Below are 17461 nucleotides of genomic sequence, written 5' to 3' on the forward strand. Positions count from 1 at the left end.
CTTCTAACTCCACACTTTCAGTGGCAGCCTGTGGCTGTGTCCCCACATCTCAAAGGCCATGGGAACAGGGATGGTAATGTTTCAGGTGACAGGGATGTTATTGGGGGGGGGGGAGGAAGAGAGAGAGAGAGAGAGAGAGAGAGAGAGAGAGAGAGAGAGAGAGAGAGAGAGAGAGAAGAGATTGCAGTGAAGGATATGTGAAGTAGATGCATAATAAAACAATGTAAAAACAGAAAACTTGAAGAGAAGCTCTTTAGACATATTCCGGGTGGAAACAGAGTTTGCTAGAACTGTTCATTGTTCGCTGTAGAAACTTTACTTTCAATGACTTCCTGTTTTGACTGTGAGGCAGTTGTATCTCTGACTGAGCCACTCCCTAGAGGGTGAAGGGAGTCTCTCTTTGCTGCCTAAGCCCAGAGCAGAGAGACTCTGAGATGCGTTCTTTTCCGCGTGTGCCTGGGAAGGTAGGTAGAGCCCCACTGTTCTGTCAGTCTTGAATAATACATCATCATTAATTCATGCGCTGCACGTTCGTAACTTGTGATAAACACGAGGCAAGCCTGGGTTTGCCTACAAGTTTCCTGAGCCTGTGAGCAGTGTGAGCCTCAGCGCTCGGGCAGTGTGTTTATCTCAAGGGTATCCACCTGCATCCACAGTTTGGATACAGTGTCACAAACTGAGAGGCTAATGACTTTGCTCTTAGCCCTGAAGGCCCACTCCAGAGGAGCATTTGCATTCTCTTTAGTTACATCTCCGTGTATTTGAAGGTACTGCTAAGTCAGTCTTTTATGGGGGATTTGGGTGTTTGCTTGGAGAAGCCACTAAGTCACTTTTGAGTATAGAATTAATGAGGACCTTTGCATTTCAAAGGATGTTAAGTAGGGTGTGGTGACTGACTCCTGCCTGCACTCCCCCACCACAGTAGGCTGGCCTACAAAGTGTGACTCTGTCTCCGAAAACCAAGGCTGAGAAGGATGCTTGGAAGGAAGAAGTAAGAGAGACATAGAGAGGCAGAGAGGTCTGATAGCATGTGTCTGCCACCTAAGGATATTGGCTTTCAACAGTAACAGCCATTTGTGTGCCCCAGAGTCTTCAAGTAGGGCAGAGGGAGCCATGTGAGCTCCAACCAGATGGCATGGTGCCTTCATGACTGGAAGGTGGATGCTGCGTGCTGTTCTGCCTACTTAAACCATGACAGACCCTTAAAGAACAAGGTTGAAATTCATGGAATTTGTATGCACCGCCTCGAATGTCACATGATCCTTCGCCTCACTCAATGAAAAGGTGTCACAGACATCCACACTGACACTTCTGAGGACTCCATCTCTTGGTGTGGGAGTCAAAGGTTCTGGTTCACCACACCGAGTTGAGAGAAATGATTGTGGCCATCTTGGAGAAAACAGCTTGTCACACACAGGGGCTCTGATGCAATGAGGTCATGTTCAGTCCATTCGCCTAGGCAAGCCTGAGGCCGCGCAGAGTAAAACAGAAGGCATAGAACAACAAAAAAACAAAGTTAAGAAGTGAGAATTCAATGTCTGCTGAGCAAGGGAGAAACCGTCGCCCCCGGGGATAAGCCTCCAAATCGGTTATCCACTTATGAGTAGTCATCCCTGGAATCATACCCATGCACGTGATACTGAGTGTATCAGCAGGCTGCATTTATGTATCTATCGTTTATACTTACTTATGTTGACAGCAGTTAAAAGAGCTATGAACTTACGAGGGAGCAGTAAGGTAGGGTCGTGGGAAACAGAATGGGGGGGAAGATGATGTAATTATATTTCAATTTAAATATGTGTATATATTCAAAAATAAGTTGAATGTTAAATTTAAGCATTACTGGACATAAGGAATAATCATTTAAACAGTGCATATCCCCAGATCTTGGCTCCTTCCGCCCAAATAACCTGTTGCTACACAAAGGGACCTACATCTTTATGGTGTGTAAAACTCTCTCAAGTCACTTCCGTCTTCTAAAACCATCCCCTTGTCCCCCAGAGTATTTACAGAGGAACAATAAAACATTTAATTTTTTCAGCACCTTGTAGTAGAAACCAGTTCCAAGCCCCCAGTTTAACGGTGGCATTCACCCTGGAACATCCAGGCACCCTTAAGGCCACATTGTATATTTGTTAATTTGGACTCAAGGGAATTTTTTAAAAAGTAGGCTTTTAAACCAAGGGTTAAACCAAGCATAATGATGCCTGCCCAACTGCAGAGTACCACCATTTTGTTAAAGTGCCTTTGGGTAACGGTCATGGAAGCCCGTGTAAGTCAGGGAGCGCTGGGTGCTGGGTATTAAAGTGAGGTGTAAAGGCAAGCATCTGCTCTCTCGCTCACACTCTCCGAACTCTGTCGCTCGCCTCACTCACTTGACTCACTGCTGAGCTTTGACTTCCATCAAGACTCTAAAGATAGATTTCTAGAAAATCCCCTGGAGTTCTAATCAGCCCCTGATATTCAGAGACCCCCCCAGCTTGTAGTCTCGGGGTCACTGGTGTTATTGAAGTATAAAACCGGGGCTGCTGACTTGGCAGCTCCTGGTGCTGGCTGACTGCCTGTTTGCTGGTATTTAAGCGAATATGTTACCTCAGCTACACAAAGGCCCAGGTTGGGAAGCTGCTCGCCCTGACAGTAAGTACCCAGGCTAACATGGAGCCACTTTCTTCTTCTTGAGGGGAAGACCGACTTGAGTTGTGAACGATGATTGGAACCCTGGGGTAACATGGTGCTTCATTTTCTTAATAACTCTGTCTTGACATGTGCGCCCTTGAGCCTTGAAGCTTCTGCGGTTACTCTGGGTCTGAGGTCCCTTTGCTGTGAGGATGACAGCAATAGCCTGGGGTGCTATCGCACACCTGTAACCCCAGCACTTGCAAAAGCAGAAGCAAGAGGATTTTGAGTTAAAGGCTAGCCTGGACCACTTTAGTAAGTTATAGGTCAGCCTGCACTACAAAGACTTTGTTTCCAAAAACCAGAGAAAGAAGCCAGGAGTAACCAACACTATGTAGGTTTTCAGCATCTCAAATGGACGTATTTTCGTCGCCTGCCCTCTATTTTAGTTGACTTTCTATTGCTGTGATAAATGTTGAGAAAAATGAACTTAGGGGAGGAAATGTGCCTTTTGTTTACGTGTCCCAGTCACAGGCCATCACAGAGAGCTATCAGGCCAGGCACTGAAACAGAGGAGGATCACTGCTTACTGGCACTGGCATGCAACACCACCCTAGGCTATTCCTATCTTCCTCCATGGCCCAATCAGTTTGCTTTTTCTCACAGCCAAGGACCACTCTTGCACAGGGAAGGAGCCATCCACACCAATAATAATTAATCAAAATCCCCTAAAGACTTTCAGGCGTCTGATAAAGACCTATTCTCCATTGAAGTTTCCTCTTCCTAGGTGATGCTAGGTCAAGTTCACACACACACACATACACACACACACACACACACACACACACACACACACCCCTAACCAGCCCAGTCTCCATGGTGATCAGCTTTCATTGTCACCTTGACAAAACCTAGAATCACCTAGGAGGAGAGGAATTAGCTAGATCGTGTGGGTTTCTGAGCTTGTCTTGATTGTTAATTGAAGTTTCAGCCCATTGTGGATGGCACCAGTCCCCAGACTCATGAACATCCTAAGAGAGGAGAAAGCTCGCTGAGAGCAAGTAAGATAGGTCTGCGTGCGTTTGTTTCTTTCTGTTCTTGACAGGATGTGATATGACGAGCTTAGTAAGTCCCTGCCTTGACTTCCCCCTAATGATAAGACTCTCATTTATTCGTAAGCCAATGTTTGAGTACTTGTTACATGTACATATGTCCAGGTGCTGGGACATAGCAGAAAACACAAAAGGCCAAGCTGCAGTCTCCATTGGGCTTTTAGTTTGGTTGATAAACAGTCATTGGAACCCTGTGGGGAGCAGTTTCCAAGATGGAGGACTCTGCAAGTGCTGAGCCCTCTTCAAGAGGAACAGGCTTTGAAAGGCATGAAAACCAAGGTTCATGAGGCTAGTCGGAATGAACAAGGCTGGGACACAGCCTGAGATGTGGACAAGCCCCAGTTCTGGAGGGTTAAAGGGCTTGGCTCTGCAGAATGAAGTTAGCAATTGGAGACTATTAGAGAGTTAAACGCAAGCCACTTTTCCCACACACAGACCACCATAGCTGATGTGTGCGCTGTGAATTGGTGGTTGTAAAGGAATAAAAACAGCCAAAAGGCCGGTGAAGCTAGGGAGGAGCACTTCAGGGAGGTAGCCTGTCAGAGAGGGGATGGGTCGTAGGACCCGAAAGGGCCTGTGGGAGGTGGCAATGAAGAGGTCAGAGGGCGGCTGTGTGTAGGTTTCTCATTTGGAAGCAGAGCCACTCGATGAGGTGTGGGCAGGGTCCACTTCCCCTTACTGCTGCTTGTTGGTTTCTTTTCTTCTTTCAGTTGTCTTGTTCTGGTTTTGAGGATTGAGCCTGGGGCCTCACCACTGTGAGGAAAGTACTTGCCATTCGAACCATATACTTCTAGGGATAGGCTGACCTTTACTCTGCAGTATAGGAAGAGCTATTACAGGAAGGAGAATGACCATCCCTGTAGGTGGGTTTATAAGTGACCAAGGACACTCTGATGTAGGCGAACAGGGAAGTCTGCTGGGTTGGTTTAGTACTGCTATATATTCAAATGCTAAATACCATATCCCAAGATATGGTTGCTCTAAGAAGAGCAGATCCTCACATGTGCCAGCTTTTGTTGTGTAAACCTTGCCCTCTGAATTATCCCTGCTTCGTTAATAAAGATGCCTACTGCTAGGCACAAGAGAGGGAGGCAGGGTCGAAGATTCCTGGGCTTGGCATAGACAGGAACCAGGCTACGGAGAGGAAGGAGAAAGACGTGGCCATGGGATAGGTGGATTCTGAGTGCATGGCCGCCAGGGCTGGCCTGTTGGAGGAGTGGTAGCCCGGGTGAAACACCGCAAGTGATATTGGGCGTTATTGACAGGGAAGTAGACAAAATAGCATGAAGGTTTGATATCTACCCAGCTGTAGTGCTTTTAGGTTTATTATAAATATAAACTATATAGTCAAAGAGGGGTAAGAAACTCTCAAGGAATAGTTACCACAACATTTTGGCGCCCAACATAGGATGCCACATGGAAAAGTTAAGTTGTTCTTCCTCCCAACCCCATTCTGCCAGAAATAAGACTCAGACTCAAAATGTGTTTACAGATACCTTGGCCATATAGCTGGTCTCTTCTCTGACTGGATAGTAGTTTAAAATAACCGGTAACCCGTCTGTTCTGATCTACATTCTGCCACATGGCTGGTTACCTATGCTCAAGCACCCAGCATCTTCCCAGAATCCTTTTGATCTGCTGATGTCCCACCCTCTATTTCCTGCCTAAGCCATAGGCCATCACATTTATCATTGACAGGTGTTACATCCTGACAGACGCAAGATATTTTCTCTACACTTCCCCTTTTTAGTCCAAGAAGGCCCTTTTCTTTCAAATATAAACTGAACGCAATAATAACAATTGTGAAGGCTTACAGAGAAGTCCTTGAGGGTGACTAGAAGGTCACCGTGGCTGCTTGTAATACCATCTCTGGCCTGAGGGTAGATGCATTGTGTAGGGGAAAGTAGGCCCTAAGAAGTCTAGAATGGGGGTTGGGGATTTAGCTCAGTGGTAGAGCGCTTAAGGGTTCGGTCCCCAGCTCCGAAAAAAAGAAAAAGGGGAAAAAAAGTCTAAGATGCCCGCCTGTCTACAGATCTGCTTGTATGTTAGATAGGAGCTTTGGCCTTCCTTAGGGCCTTGGATGGAAGAAAGTAATGTGACCATCGTGGGAGGGACCTGGAGAGACGAGAAAAAAGGATATCATAGCAGGAACATGGTGGAAGAGGAGGATGGTGTACTAGGCAAGGACGAGAGAGCTCAGTTGTCTGTGTACCTTTCAAAATAGCTCCTTGTGCCTTCCCTCCTGGGGGTGTTTAACCCCGTGATGGGTTTTCTTGGCACATTCCAGCACATTCCTGACATGCTAGCATCATTAAAAAAAATCTTTTTAAAGTGTTTTGTATGCGTACGTGCACACAAGCATGCGTGTGTACGTATGTGCCTATGCATGTGTGTCTATGCATGAGTGTGTGAGCACACAACACATGTATGTGCACCATACATATACCTAGTGCCCAAGGTGGTCAGAAGATTTCAGACCCTCTGTGATTGGCCTTACAGGTGGTTGTAAACCATCATGTGGGTTCTGGGAATTGATGAACAGGCCTCTGCAAGAGCAACACGTGCTCTTAACTACTGATCTCAATCCTAGCATCGTTAATTGCTATGGACTATGGCAAACAGCCGTTTAACATAGAGTACGGAGAAATGTCTCCATGTTATCAAATCCTGCCCGCCCCCATCATCCATGTACTTCTTGCACCCTTTCCCTGTTGAGCATCGCTCTTGAGAAGGTACTGAACTGTGACTTCAGCTCTTTCCTGGGCCTCCCATCTGCTCACCCATTACCACCTGCCACCTGCTCACCTCACACTGCTGCACAGTCTGCTTCCTGACTTAGTCTTGATGGTCTTCCTACTGCTAGAAAGCCATGCTACCACACCATGGAGTACAAGTCCACATTCTAAATACTCTAGACCCATTCAGAGCCAGCCCAGATACTCCGTAGTACAGAACACAGTGGAGGTTAATGGTAATTTAAGTGCATATGGTAAATCAAAATGCCGATGAGCCCTACTGAGAGCCCCCTGGGCTCTGCAGCCCGGCTGCCCGGATTTCACTCTGATTTGCCCTTTACTAATTGCGGGATGACATTGGTCAAGTTGCCCATCTCTCTCTGCCTCAGTTTTCAAATCTGCAGCATGGGTATTAAAAGGAAATGCATGTATATGATAGTTTGTTTTGGTCATCAACTCAATACAATGTAGAAACACCTGAAAATTGAATCCTAGTGGGGGATTATCCAGATCAAGTTGGCCTGTGGACGAGTCTACAGAAGAAGGAAGACATCTTAATTACGTAAACTAACATGGAGGGAACCCTTCCCTGGGCTTCTGCTCCTGGACTGCACGTGAGGAAGTGAGCTAAGTGCAGGCATTTATTCTCTCTCCGTTCTCGGCTGTGGTGCGGTTAGCTCTTTAAGCTTCAGGCTGGCTCGAGTCTTGACCTCTCCTCAGTATTGGACTGGGACCTGGGACTGGGAGCCCAAATAAACCTTTTCTCCCCTGGTGCGCTTTTGCCACAGCAACAGAAATGAAATCAGGACAATGGGAGTAAGGATTGAGAGAATGGATCAGTGTCTGCTCTTCCTGCATAGGTTCTGATCCTGCCTCAGTCGTTCACTGTGACCAGCTCCAAACCATTTCTGTGTGCATAGATTCCGGCTGTGGGGGAAGGTGTTACACCACTGCGATTCAGACAGAAGAAACGAACTAAAGCATGGTGCATATTTGATTCAACCACATGTTTGCTCAGCGCTAGAGATGGCCAAGCTCTGAGGGGCGAGCGCTAGACTAGTGGGAGTGTCAGAGGTGGTGGCAGAGTTGGCAGAGAGGAGCTGGGTTCCAGAGGGTGTTTATAATGTCTGGAGCAGACCTGTTGGAGATGTGCACATTCTCTGGGAAGCAGATAAATGCTCCGTCTATGCCAGGCAAGTAACTCCCTAGAGTAACGGGGCAGAAACAGTTCTGACCAAAAATATGTCAATGTGCTGGATACCAATTTAGTATCAGCTTTGTTTGTCTCAAATATCAGTTGGTTTTTGTAGCATGTGCCCCTTATGTTCATGTTTCCATAAGTTTGTCATGAACAAGCTGCAGGCTTTGCTTCTCATCACATGATGTATACAGGAAAAATATCCAAGTTTATCTTGTCTGCCTTGAAACTGTTTCTTGAGAATCACTTTATTCAGCTTCGTGATTTCTTGGTGGTTACCCTGAAACCTGGCCAGCGCTGGTTGCCCTGGAGGTGGACACCTGACCTAAGCCTGTCCAGAATTTTTCTCTGAGATTCTTTTTTTTTTTTTAATTTAAAAGTTTAATTTTTTGATAATTCCATTCATGAGTACTGTATATAATTTATACTTCCATAGCTCCCTCTCCCCTATCTCTCCTACTCCACCCTACATTTATAACTGTGCACATACACACACACACACACACACACACACACACACACCTACACCTCTCTTTAGTGTGCCAGCTTAGGTGTTCAGAGCTGACCATTTGAGATCGGATGCCCCCTTGGACTCCTCTTTGAGGATGGAGTCTCCCTCTCTAGCAGCTATTAATTTCCTGTAGCCTTTTATTTTGGGCTGGAGGCTTGTGAGATCTCCCCTGTTTGTGTTGTATGTGGACTAGTGTTGGGGTAATGCAGGTCGCATTTAAAAACAGTTGTGTTTACTTGTAGCATCTCTGCCATGCCGAGACCAGAGCAGGCGCCCTGGTCTTTTGGCCCTTGTATCTTCTGCCATTTTTCCTGAGCCCTGATGTAGGGGTTGTGTTGTACATGAACCAAGTATGCCAAGGCCCTGTGGAATTTCCCTGTGGGTAACAGGAAGTTTACGATTTCTGTCTCTGGTGTCTAAGCTATTGGCAGACAAAGTGGTACGTTGGCAGTGGTCATGTTTTTTTGCTGTATGAAGAAATTTGCCATGGATAAGAAGTGGGAGGTGGAGTGGGGTGGAAGACATTTTCTGGCAGGGCTGCTCCAGGTCTAAGCCAAGCTCTTGGTCTACCCACAACACAGAGTGGAAGCTCTTGTGTGCCTCCCCGTCTGGCCCTAAGCCCAGAAACCTTAACTCCGCCTATTTTTCTTCTGCCCAGTTATTGGCTGTCCGGCCTTTTAAATGAACCAATCAACTTTAAATTTTGGAAAACTTCCTTTTCTTTTTAAGGAGACTTGGTTGGCTGAGCTACCACAGCATGCCTCCTGCTTTCTCCCTGCTCACCCTTACTAGCAGACGATCGAATGCAGCCCCCTGGGGATCTCCTCACATTGAGTATCAGTGGTTCAAGAAGAACGGAAAGGTTAACTCTGTAGGGTTTCTCAGGTGATGTGGCGCACAGAAAGGTAGAGTAGTGATGATTTGGCAACCATGATGGAAGAGAGTGCCACCATTATAGTAGGTTCCTAGTTCCATCCATTGTAGTAGGGATTCGTGGTAGGAGTAAGATGATTGATGGAATGAATGGGTAAGTGAGCGTTACTGTTCCCACGTTAGAAACCATCAGCTGACTTGAGGAGTAAGCAGTAAGATGCAGTGTTAGGTCCAAAGCTTTAGGTCTTCAGGCTGTTTGCCTGAGATTCTATTCCTAGAAGTTTGGGTCACCAAGAAAATACCACCACCAACACCAGCACCACCACCACCAACATATCATCATTACCACCACCAACATCAATCACCATCACCACCACTACCACTCACCACCCACCACTACCACCACCACCACCACCATCATCATCATCACCATCATCATCATCATCATCACCATCACCACCACCACCACCACCACCATCATCATCACCACCACCACCACCATCATCATCATCATCATCACCATCATCATCATCACCACCACCACCAGCACCACCACCACCAACATATCATCATTACCACCACCAACATCAATCACCATCACCACCACTACCACTCACCACCCACCACTACCACCACCACCACCACGACCATCACCACCATCACCAACAACATCATCGTCATCATCACCACCACCACCACCACCACCACCATCATCATCACCATCATCATCATCATCATCATCACCATCATCATCATCACCACCACCACCACCACCATCATCACCACCACCACCACCACCATCATCATCACCATCATCATCATCATCACCACCACCACCACCACCACCACCACCACCACCACCACCATCATCATCACTACCACACCACAAGGACCACCACTACCACTCATCACCTACCACCAACAACAACAGCAACAACATCATCACCACCCCCACCACCAACAACAACAACAATAATAACATCACCCACCAGCACCACACCACCACTACCACACCACGCATCTCTGGTTCTTCCTCGTGGCATACTCACGTGCATGCAGGAGTGCCTGGCAAAGCACTCTGTTAGGAAGCTAAGTGCTAATAAATCCCTACGGGCAGCTTCAGATGAGAGCTCAAGTTCTTGTTATTTTGAGGCTGCCTTTTCGGAAAGCCGCATCAGTGACAAAAGTGTGGGAAGGGCTGTGTGCGTGTGATAAAATATTCTCCGTGAAGACTCACGGAAGCTGTGCAGCCCAACAGCAGGTTTCGTGCCCAGTCCTGACATGCACAGCTCATGGCTCTGCTTGAAGACTTAAGGTGTGTATTGTGGTGCCCAACAGGGACCCATGGATTACGAGGGGACAGTAGTCTCCCTTTAAGGTGCATTTGGGGGTGTATTCTATGCCTCAGACTCTTTCCATCATTTTGTGTTTTTAAATATAAAATTAATGTGTGGGTGTATACGTGAGTGCAGGGGCCTGCAGACGCGAGAAGACCACAGTGTATCATTGTGTCATTTCAGGTGTGGGTGCTGGGAACCAAACTCTAGTCACCTCTGAGAGCAGCATATACTCTTAACCACCGAGCCTCTTCTCCAAGCCCCCATCGTTCGCCATTTTATATGACGCATCACGGTTGATAGCAGTCGTATACCAAGGTGGATAATGCTCCAACTAGTAGGGTTGTCACTAGTGATGACTAAGGAATTGAATGCTTTCATTTTAATTAATTTTACAGACACATATGGCCAGTAGCTGTTATACTGGATAAAAAAAACGATCTTTTAATGTTTTTTGAAGCGGTAACTTTTAATTTTCAGTGTTAATTAGCTGATGATTTACAGACATTCATCGGGCTCATCATAAAGATAGATACTACAATAACTTGTTAAAAATGAATCAACCAGCTACAGCTGTAACTTCCCTTGAACAGTCTGGAGCCTTTCTCAACACGGGGTGATGAGTTTATTATCTGGGCAGACCCTTTAGCCTCACCCAGCCCCTCCCTAGTCCTGCTGTTAGGGTATAGGGCACAGGGCCACAAATTCTCCAGCTGATTGGTTGAGGCCCGTTACTTTGTAGAACTGACTTCCTTTATGGAATAACATCAGCCGGTTGTGCATATCAATCATAACCTTTGAATTACCGTTTTAGCAACGTTTGAGTTAGCATAATATTTTACCAAACAACTGATCTCCATAGGATACAGAGGGTGACAGAATTAACTGTGGCAGCTCTCTCGTTGGGTTCAGACAACAGACCTTCGCCTGTGGCTCTGCGTGGCGTGTCCCATTGATCTTGTGTGAGAGCAGAAGCTTCGTGATAATAGTCCCATGTTATGAACAGCTGTTACGACTTGTGCAGTGGACTTGACCCCTGTCCCAGTTCTCAATGGCTTCACTGTGGCTGGTGTATGTTCTCTAAATATAGATACCCATTCTAAAACCGAGTTCATCTAAGATGTCCCTAGAATGTCGTGCATGCGTGTGTGCATGCACGTAATAAAAATTATTCCTTGACTATGTAACCAACATTGAATTTTTTTCAATAAATTGAGACTCTTATATAATTAAATTTCAAAAGATATCTTTTCTCTGACATCCTGAATCTGTTACCATGGAGATTTTTCTAACTTATAGAAAGTGTTGGATTAAGTCTTGGCTCAATCCAAATGGCAGTGCTTAGCTCTTGATACCCGAAGACAGCAGAGGTGAGGATGGACTGGCGCAGTTGTATGTGGAGTTAGGCTGGCGTCTCATGGTGTCAGAGGCTGTGCTGTGTCAGGGGAAGACTTCAGTCCAGGCTCAGGGTGTTCAGAGTGAGTTTAGCGTTGCTTCTGAGCTCCGGGAAGTCTGACTGGCTTCATCTGCTGGAAGGGGCTGTTTTGGAGGCCTTACAGAATGCTGCAGACGCACTCTGTAAAGGAGTTAGACAGTGTTAATTGCTGTTTTGCTTCGTCACAGTTGTGACCGTGCACGTGCTAGTCTAGAAGTTCCACAGCCAAGGTGACCATGTTGCTCACAACTTTGTCTTCAAACTGATTCGACCTCAGGCTCTTGGAGACTGTGGCAAAGCGTGATGTCCTCATGGTGTCCAGCCGAAGGGGTGAAGTAAGGTGACCTTGGCTGTGTGCAGCGTGGTGAGGGATGGATCTGGCAGGATGTGTGTGCAGGTAGATAGGGAAGGGAGGAGCCGAGGAAGGAGAAACCATGTCTCCAGATTCAGAGGCCCAGCAGTTGGTGGTAAAGGCACAAATGTGGGGATGGTCAGCATGATCAGTGCTGATACCGTCATGACTAGAGTCACCCAGGAGAAAGTGAGGCAATGCCCCCATTATTAAGCCATTTGAGACTTGTTCTGGGAAGGTGTTGAAAGAACAAATAAACGAGAAACAGACAGGACTCTGCTTGGCTAGAGACTTGGTCAGACGACTTTCCGAGAGAGAGAAATGCAAGTGGAGGAACAAGCACGCTCATGCCTTACAGGTATTCACACACCTGCAGGTATGCATTAAGCATGGCTGCCCACCAGACCCCATCACTGCGGACATAACAGTGCAGAACACCCCAGGCCTGCTGCAGACGGCCCTCCAGCATGCAGACACCAGGATATCCCAGACAGAACCCTGAACTACAGAGCTCAGCTCAAAATGGCTGACTCAGTAGGTCTAAGGTATCTGAGAATCCGCATTGCTCAAAAGTTCCCAGGGGACACTGGCGCCCAGGTACCTCGCTTTGAGAACACTGGCTGAGAGAATAAATTCAGTACAGAGTAGTTCAGGGCACAAGGGTCTGAGGTAAGCATGGACTGAGTTTGGAACCTCTCTCTCTCTACCTGATGGCCCCAGCAGTCTGTGGCCGCCAAAGGTCCAGACTGACAGAGGAGTCCAGGAATCATGGCCGTTGCTACTGCCTTTGCTAGGCCCTGACGTGCTTTTCCCATATGCTGTCTGCTATGAGAGACTCTTGATGTTTCTGCTCATAGATGACACCGAGGCTCTGAAAGCTTGTACCAGCCATCATGGTTTCCACACCACTGAGGATCAGGTCCGGGGCTCCCAGCTCAGTCTTTCTGATGCCTCCAAGCCCTGCCATTGCCGTGGCTCCACTATAAACCTCCATGAAGGAAGGGGCTGCGTTCTCTGTGGGGATGTCCGCTCCCTTCATGTGAGGGATGCCCAACCTCTCAAACGAAGCCGCTCTCCTCCGCCTATTATGCCCAGAAGCTGAGAGCCATGCTTTGAGGGGAGCCATGTTGCTTAGCTGAAGGGTGTTTAATGGAGTCACCTCCTCACCCTCTTCTTTTACAACTTCATGGTATTTCTCCCACAATATTATCAGTCATAGATTAATAACAGAAAGGAGGGACTCTGGGGCTTTCCCCCTCCCATTTTCTCATGACACAACTTTGTAGAGGAGTGTGCCAGCAGCAGGCTGGTGCACATGCACAGTGGTGAGGGTTGGTTTCGGTTGAACCGAGCTGATGGTAGAGTGTGTGTGAGTGTGAGTCAGAGAGAGAGAGAGAGAGTCTGAGAGAGAGAGAATGTGTGTGTGAATGTGTGTGAGTGTGTGCATTTGTGCGTGTATGTGTGGTGTGTGGTGAGGGGGTTCCTTCCAGAACAGAACACTGCCGGATTGGCTGGGGGGCTGGGTAGAATAAGGGAATAGGGTGCAAAGGTAAGGAGTGCAGGTGTTCCTTCTGTGTCTCTGTCTGTCTGTCCGTCTCTCTCTGTTCTCTCTCTCCTCTCCTCCTCCCCTCTCCTCTTCTCTCTCTCTCTCTCTCTCTCTCTCCTCTCTCTCTCTCTCTCTCTCTCTCTCTCTCTCTCTCTCTCTCTCTCTCTCTCTCTCTCTCTCGCTTGCTAGTGACAAGCTGCTCTACACTGAATGCCCAGAATGCTGTGACAGCTAAGATCAAGTTGTGTTTCTTCGTGAGGCTATTCCCCTCAGGTTTGCCCATAGTAACAGAAAGCTGACTAACAGCCCAAGGCTACTATGGCTAGCGTTTTCTCCGATTCAGGCCAGCTTCATCAAAAGACTGGCGTATACATCCGCAGCTGCTGTAGATCTTCTTTTCTGTGTGGAACCAACATGACATGGTGTAACATAGGATAGTCGGTCTAAGGAGGGCTGCAGAGCTCCCTTCTCCAGTAGCTCCATTCTGCTGATTCCTGATTATAGCTGAGCACTGCAGAAGCCTTGAGGGTTCCTGACATCATCCACTTATCGGTTAGTGGCTCCGAGGCTCTCTCTCCTCCTTACTCATTGGCCCCATGATCCCATCCTTGCCAGGGAAATCTCTAGAAGACCACTTCCTGGTTTCGGCTGATATGCTTGGTTTCATTACACTATTTCTTCTGGGTTTTCTTTCAGTGTCCTTCCTACTAAATCCATCCACCTGGGGCTATTTTCATGGAGAGTTCCTGTGTCACAAGATACCTCGTAGATAGATGTCCATGGTCCCCTTTGGAGCTCAGCGAGTGAGAGGGACTAGCTTCCTGGTTCCTTGCATGAGATGGGATGTACCATGGGATCTAAGGCCTAGTATTAGCTGTGGGTCAGGGGTGGGTGCCCTGAAGGTTCCATGGCTTCCTTTAGGCCTGAGGGCAGGCAGCACTGGGAAGGACGCCCATGAGATTCTCCACCTAGGTCCTGTACCTAAAGTCCTTCCTACAAAAGGAGGCTCTTACGGTCATGTGCTTCGACCAGCAGTCAGGCGTGCTGAGCACTCCAGCCTCCTGGGCGGGAAGCGGGCAGTGGGGGAGAAAAATATAAACTGTCACCATGTGGACTTCCTCCTTCAAATTCTGTTCATCTGAGCTTAGATCCTTTCAGACCCTTTTTCCAAACTCATAAAAAATGAAAACAGTCAGGGGGATGCTCAGCTGGTAAAGCGCCTTCCATAAAAGCCTGAGGTCCTGAGTTGGGCTCCCTGGAACCCAAGTTAAAAAAACGGAGCAAGGGGATTGGGGATTTAGCTCAGTGGTAGAGGGCTTGCCTAGCAAGCGCAAGGCCCTGGGTTCGGTCCCCAGCTCCGAAAAAAAGAAAAGGAAAAAAAAAAAAAAAAAAAAAAAAACGGAGCAAGGCGATACATGCTGTGATTCTCCTGCTGGGTTCTGGGTGGAGACACGGGCAGGTCCCCAGGGCTGGCTCTCCGGAGCTCATTGGTCAATCAACCTAAGCAAATAGATGAGTTTCATTGAGAGATTCTCTTTCACAATTATAGGTGGAAAGCAATCACGGGAAGATACTTCGTATTGCCCTCAAGTACACACATATGCCTTTGTACACACATACACAATACATACACACACACACACACACACACACACACACACAAATGGAGGGAAGGGCTTCAGTAAATAACCAAATGCCTCAGTGTTTCCAACAGGCCTGACTTGCCGCTTCAGGCCTCTGCAGCTTGTGTTGACACTGGGAATGCTCAGTGGTCTCGGTGCGTGGCTGTGTCCCGTTTACAGACTTTCCTTTGTCTCTTCTGTCTCCCAGGTACAGGAGGCTGCGAGTCGTGGCTTGAAGTTCGTTAGTGTGGTGCCTCAGTACCAGACCTCTGTGAGCTCGGCAGGCAGCACGCGCTTCCTGCCTGTCGCCAACAGTGACGAAGGTGCCAGGGATGGGAAGAACACCTTTGGGGACCGGCCATCTTTGGAAAGTGATACCCCAAAGGCTGCGGATGTGGACGATGCCACTGCGGGAGTGAACCAGAGACCAGAGCCCAACCCGGGATCCGCAGGGGAGGCGCCCGGGGCCCAGCAGCCTGGCATTCCCTCTCCCTCAGAAGAGAATGAGGCTGTCGAGTTTCCACTGCGGGGTTTGAGGCCAGCACTGGGTGGCTTGGAGGGTGACCCCTCCAATGGGCCTGAAGAGCTGCCTTCCAGGAGTAAGTGTCAATGCCAGTTCCGACCGGCTTAAAGAGAGGCTAACGGGCTTTTTAGTATTAACCGGGGCCTCTCGGGGAAGGGAAATGAAATTAGTATGTAGACACTGCAGTACATCAGACAAGAGAAAGTCTACCCAGTGGCTTGCTGGGCCACAGCTGTTCACCCACTGCAGCTGCGGACCGTGTGGGGTGAGCAGAGTCCAACGAAACGGATTTGCAGGGGACTCCAAAAGTGGGTCCTAGTCTCATTCAGTGCTCCCGGGTCTCCAGGAACTTCTCCAGCCTCACACCCACACAGAGAGTGTGAACCACTCTGCTCCAATGAGCTTGGACATTGTGCTTCTGAATGTCTGCCTGAACAAGGGAGTTGAGAAAGCCGGGGCGGGGGTGGAGGTGAGGGGTAGGGCGTACCATGCAAGAGTCCTGCTTCTGCCTGCTTGGATGGAAGCATCCTGATTGCAAGAAGCACGGACAGTTGACAGATGGGCACCATGGAGAAAGCGCTTTGTCACCACCACGGGTCTTCCCTGTCAGTGCTAGTGGCCATTTGCCTTGATGATGTCACATAGCAACCCAGCCATAACAGATAACTTCCCAGTTACCAGGCTCTGTGCTGTCTTCTAAAGGGGCCATCTCTCTATTCTCCATGCACTCTTAGCAGTCAGGTGAGCTCTCCTACGACTTCCGGCTGGCAGCTGGCACCCCCGGCATAGGGCTGACACCACCCACACCACCTCTCTACTTGGTCTTTCCAGTGTAATAGAATGGACAGACTTCCCAAAGCCTTCTGTAACTTTCGTAGTCTTCTTTTCTCTACTTTTGCCTGGAAGATGCATCCATCGCGTGAGGTCCTCCTTATGTTAGCAACGGGGCATCTCTGGCGTTTGAAAGGTGACCGTGAGTTGCTCGACAGCAGAAATACCCACAAAGCCACATTAGGGCATCTGCTTAGTCCTTTCTGTATCAAGTCCCCAGTGACCATTTCTGCTGTCTTAGCTAGTGCTTGAAATTAGCCTCTTGCAAGTGATACGGGTTCTTGGAGAATGGGGGTGTGAGTTGATCTTATTTATTTATTTATTTATTTATTTGCTATGTCAGTACTTCTTGGGAAAATTATGGGATGGTCATATCCGACATCTAATGGCAGGGTTTCCCTGACAGGGGGTGTTGGGTGCCTCAATTCTGAGATATAGTAGAGCTGTCGTTTATTCAAGACCTTGGTCTTTGGTTTAGAGCTACCGAAATGATTTATTTTTTTACTTCACTGAGGTAGACTTCTGTCTCACCCTGATGGTAGCTCAGGTTTTAAACCTGGTATGAGAGTCCTGGGAAGCTCCATCTTGGGGCTGGGGACTGAGCATGCTAAATTCTGGAAGGAGAGTGACTGTGGACCCATGTGGGAGATGAGGGCCGAGGTCAGGCATGAAACCCAGGAGGAAGGGATAGCAGCCATGGGAGACAAGCAGCACCATGGGTAAGAAACCAATGTCTGTGTCCCCCTTCTAACTAGGTGGTAGTCTTGTCC

At 48.0% G+C, this 17461-nt stretch overlaps 1 protein-coding gene across 5 annotated transcripts in view; it reads left to right on the forward strand.

The window, feature by feature from the left end:
• Positions 1–17461, forward strand: part of Rftn1 (raftlin lipid raft linker 1) — a 196641-nt gene that overhangs the window by 120064 nt on the left and 59116 nt on the right. For 4 of the 5 annotated variants that reach the window (XR_015628840.1, XR_015628841.1, XM_087567211.1 and 1 more), the window contains 1 exon segment: positions 15546–15936. Coding sequence is in view for 3 of the 5 variants with exons in the window: in XM_087567211.1 (XP_087423337.1) it covers positions 15546–15936 (391 nt within the window). In the remaining 2 variants the exon portion in view is untranslated. 5 annotated transcript variants of the gene reach the window in all.

This window comes from Rattus norvegicus, chromosome 9 (genome assembly GCF_021556685.1).
Source record: "Rattus norvegicus strain SHRSP/BbbUtx chromosome 9, alternate assembly SHRSP_T2T, whole genome shotgun sequence".
In the NCBI taxonomy this organism is placed as follows: domain Eukaryota; kingdom Metazoa; phylum Chordata; class Mammalia; order Rodentia; family Muridae; genus Rattus; species Rattus norvegicus.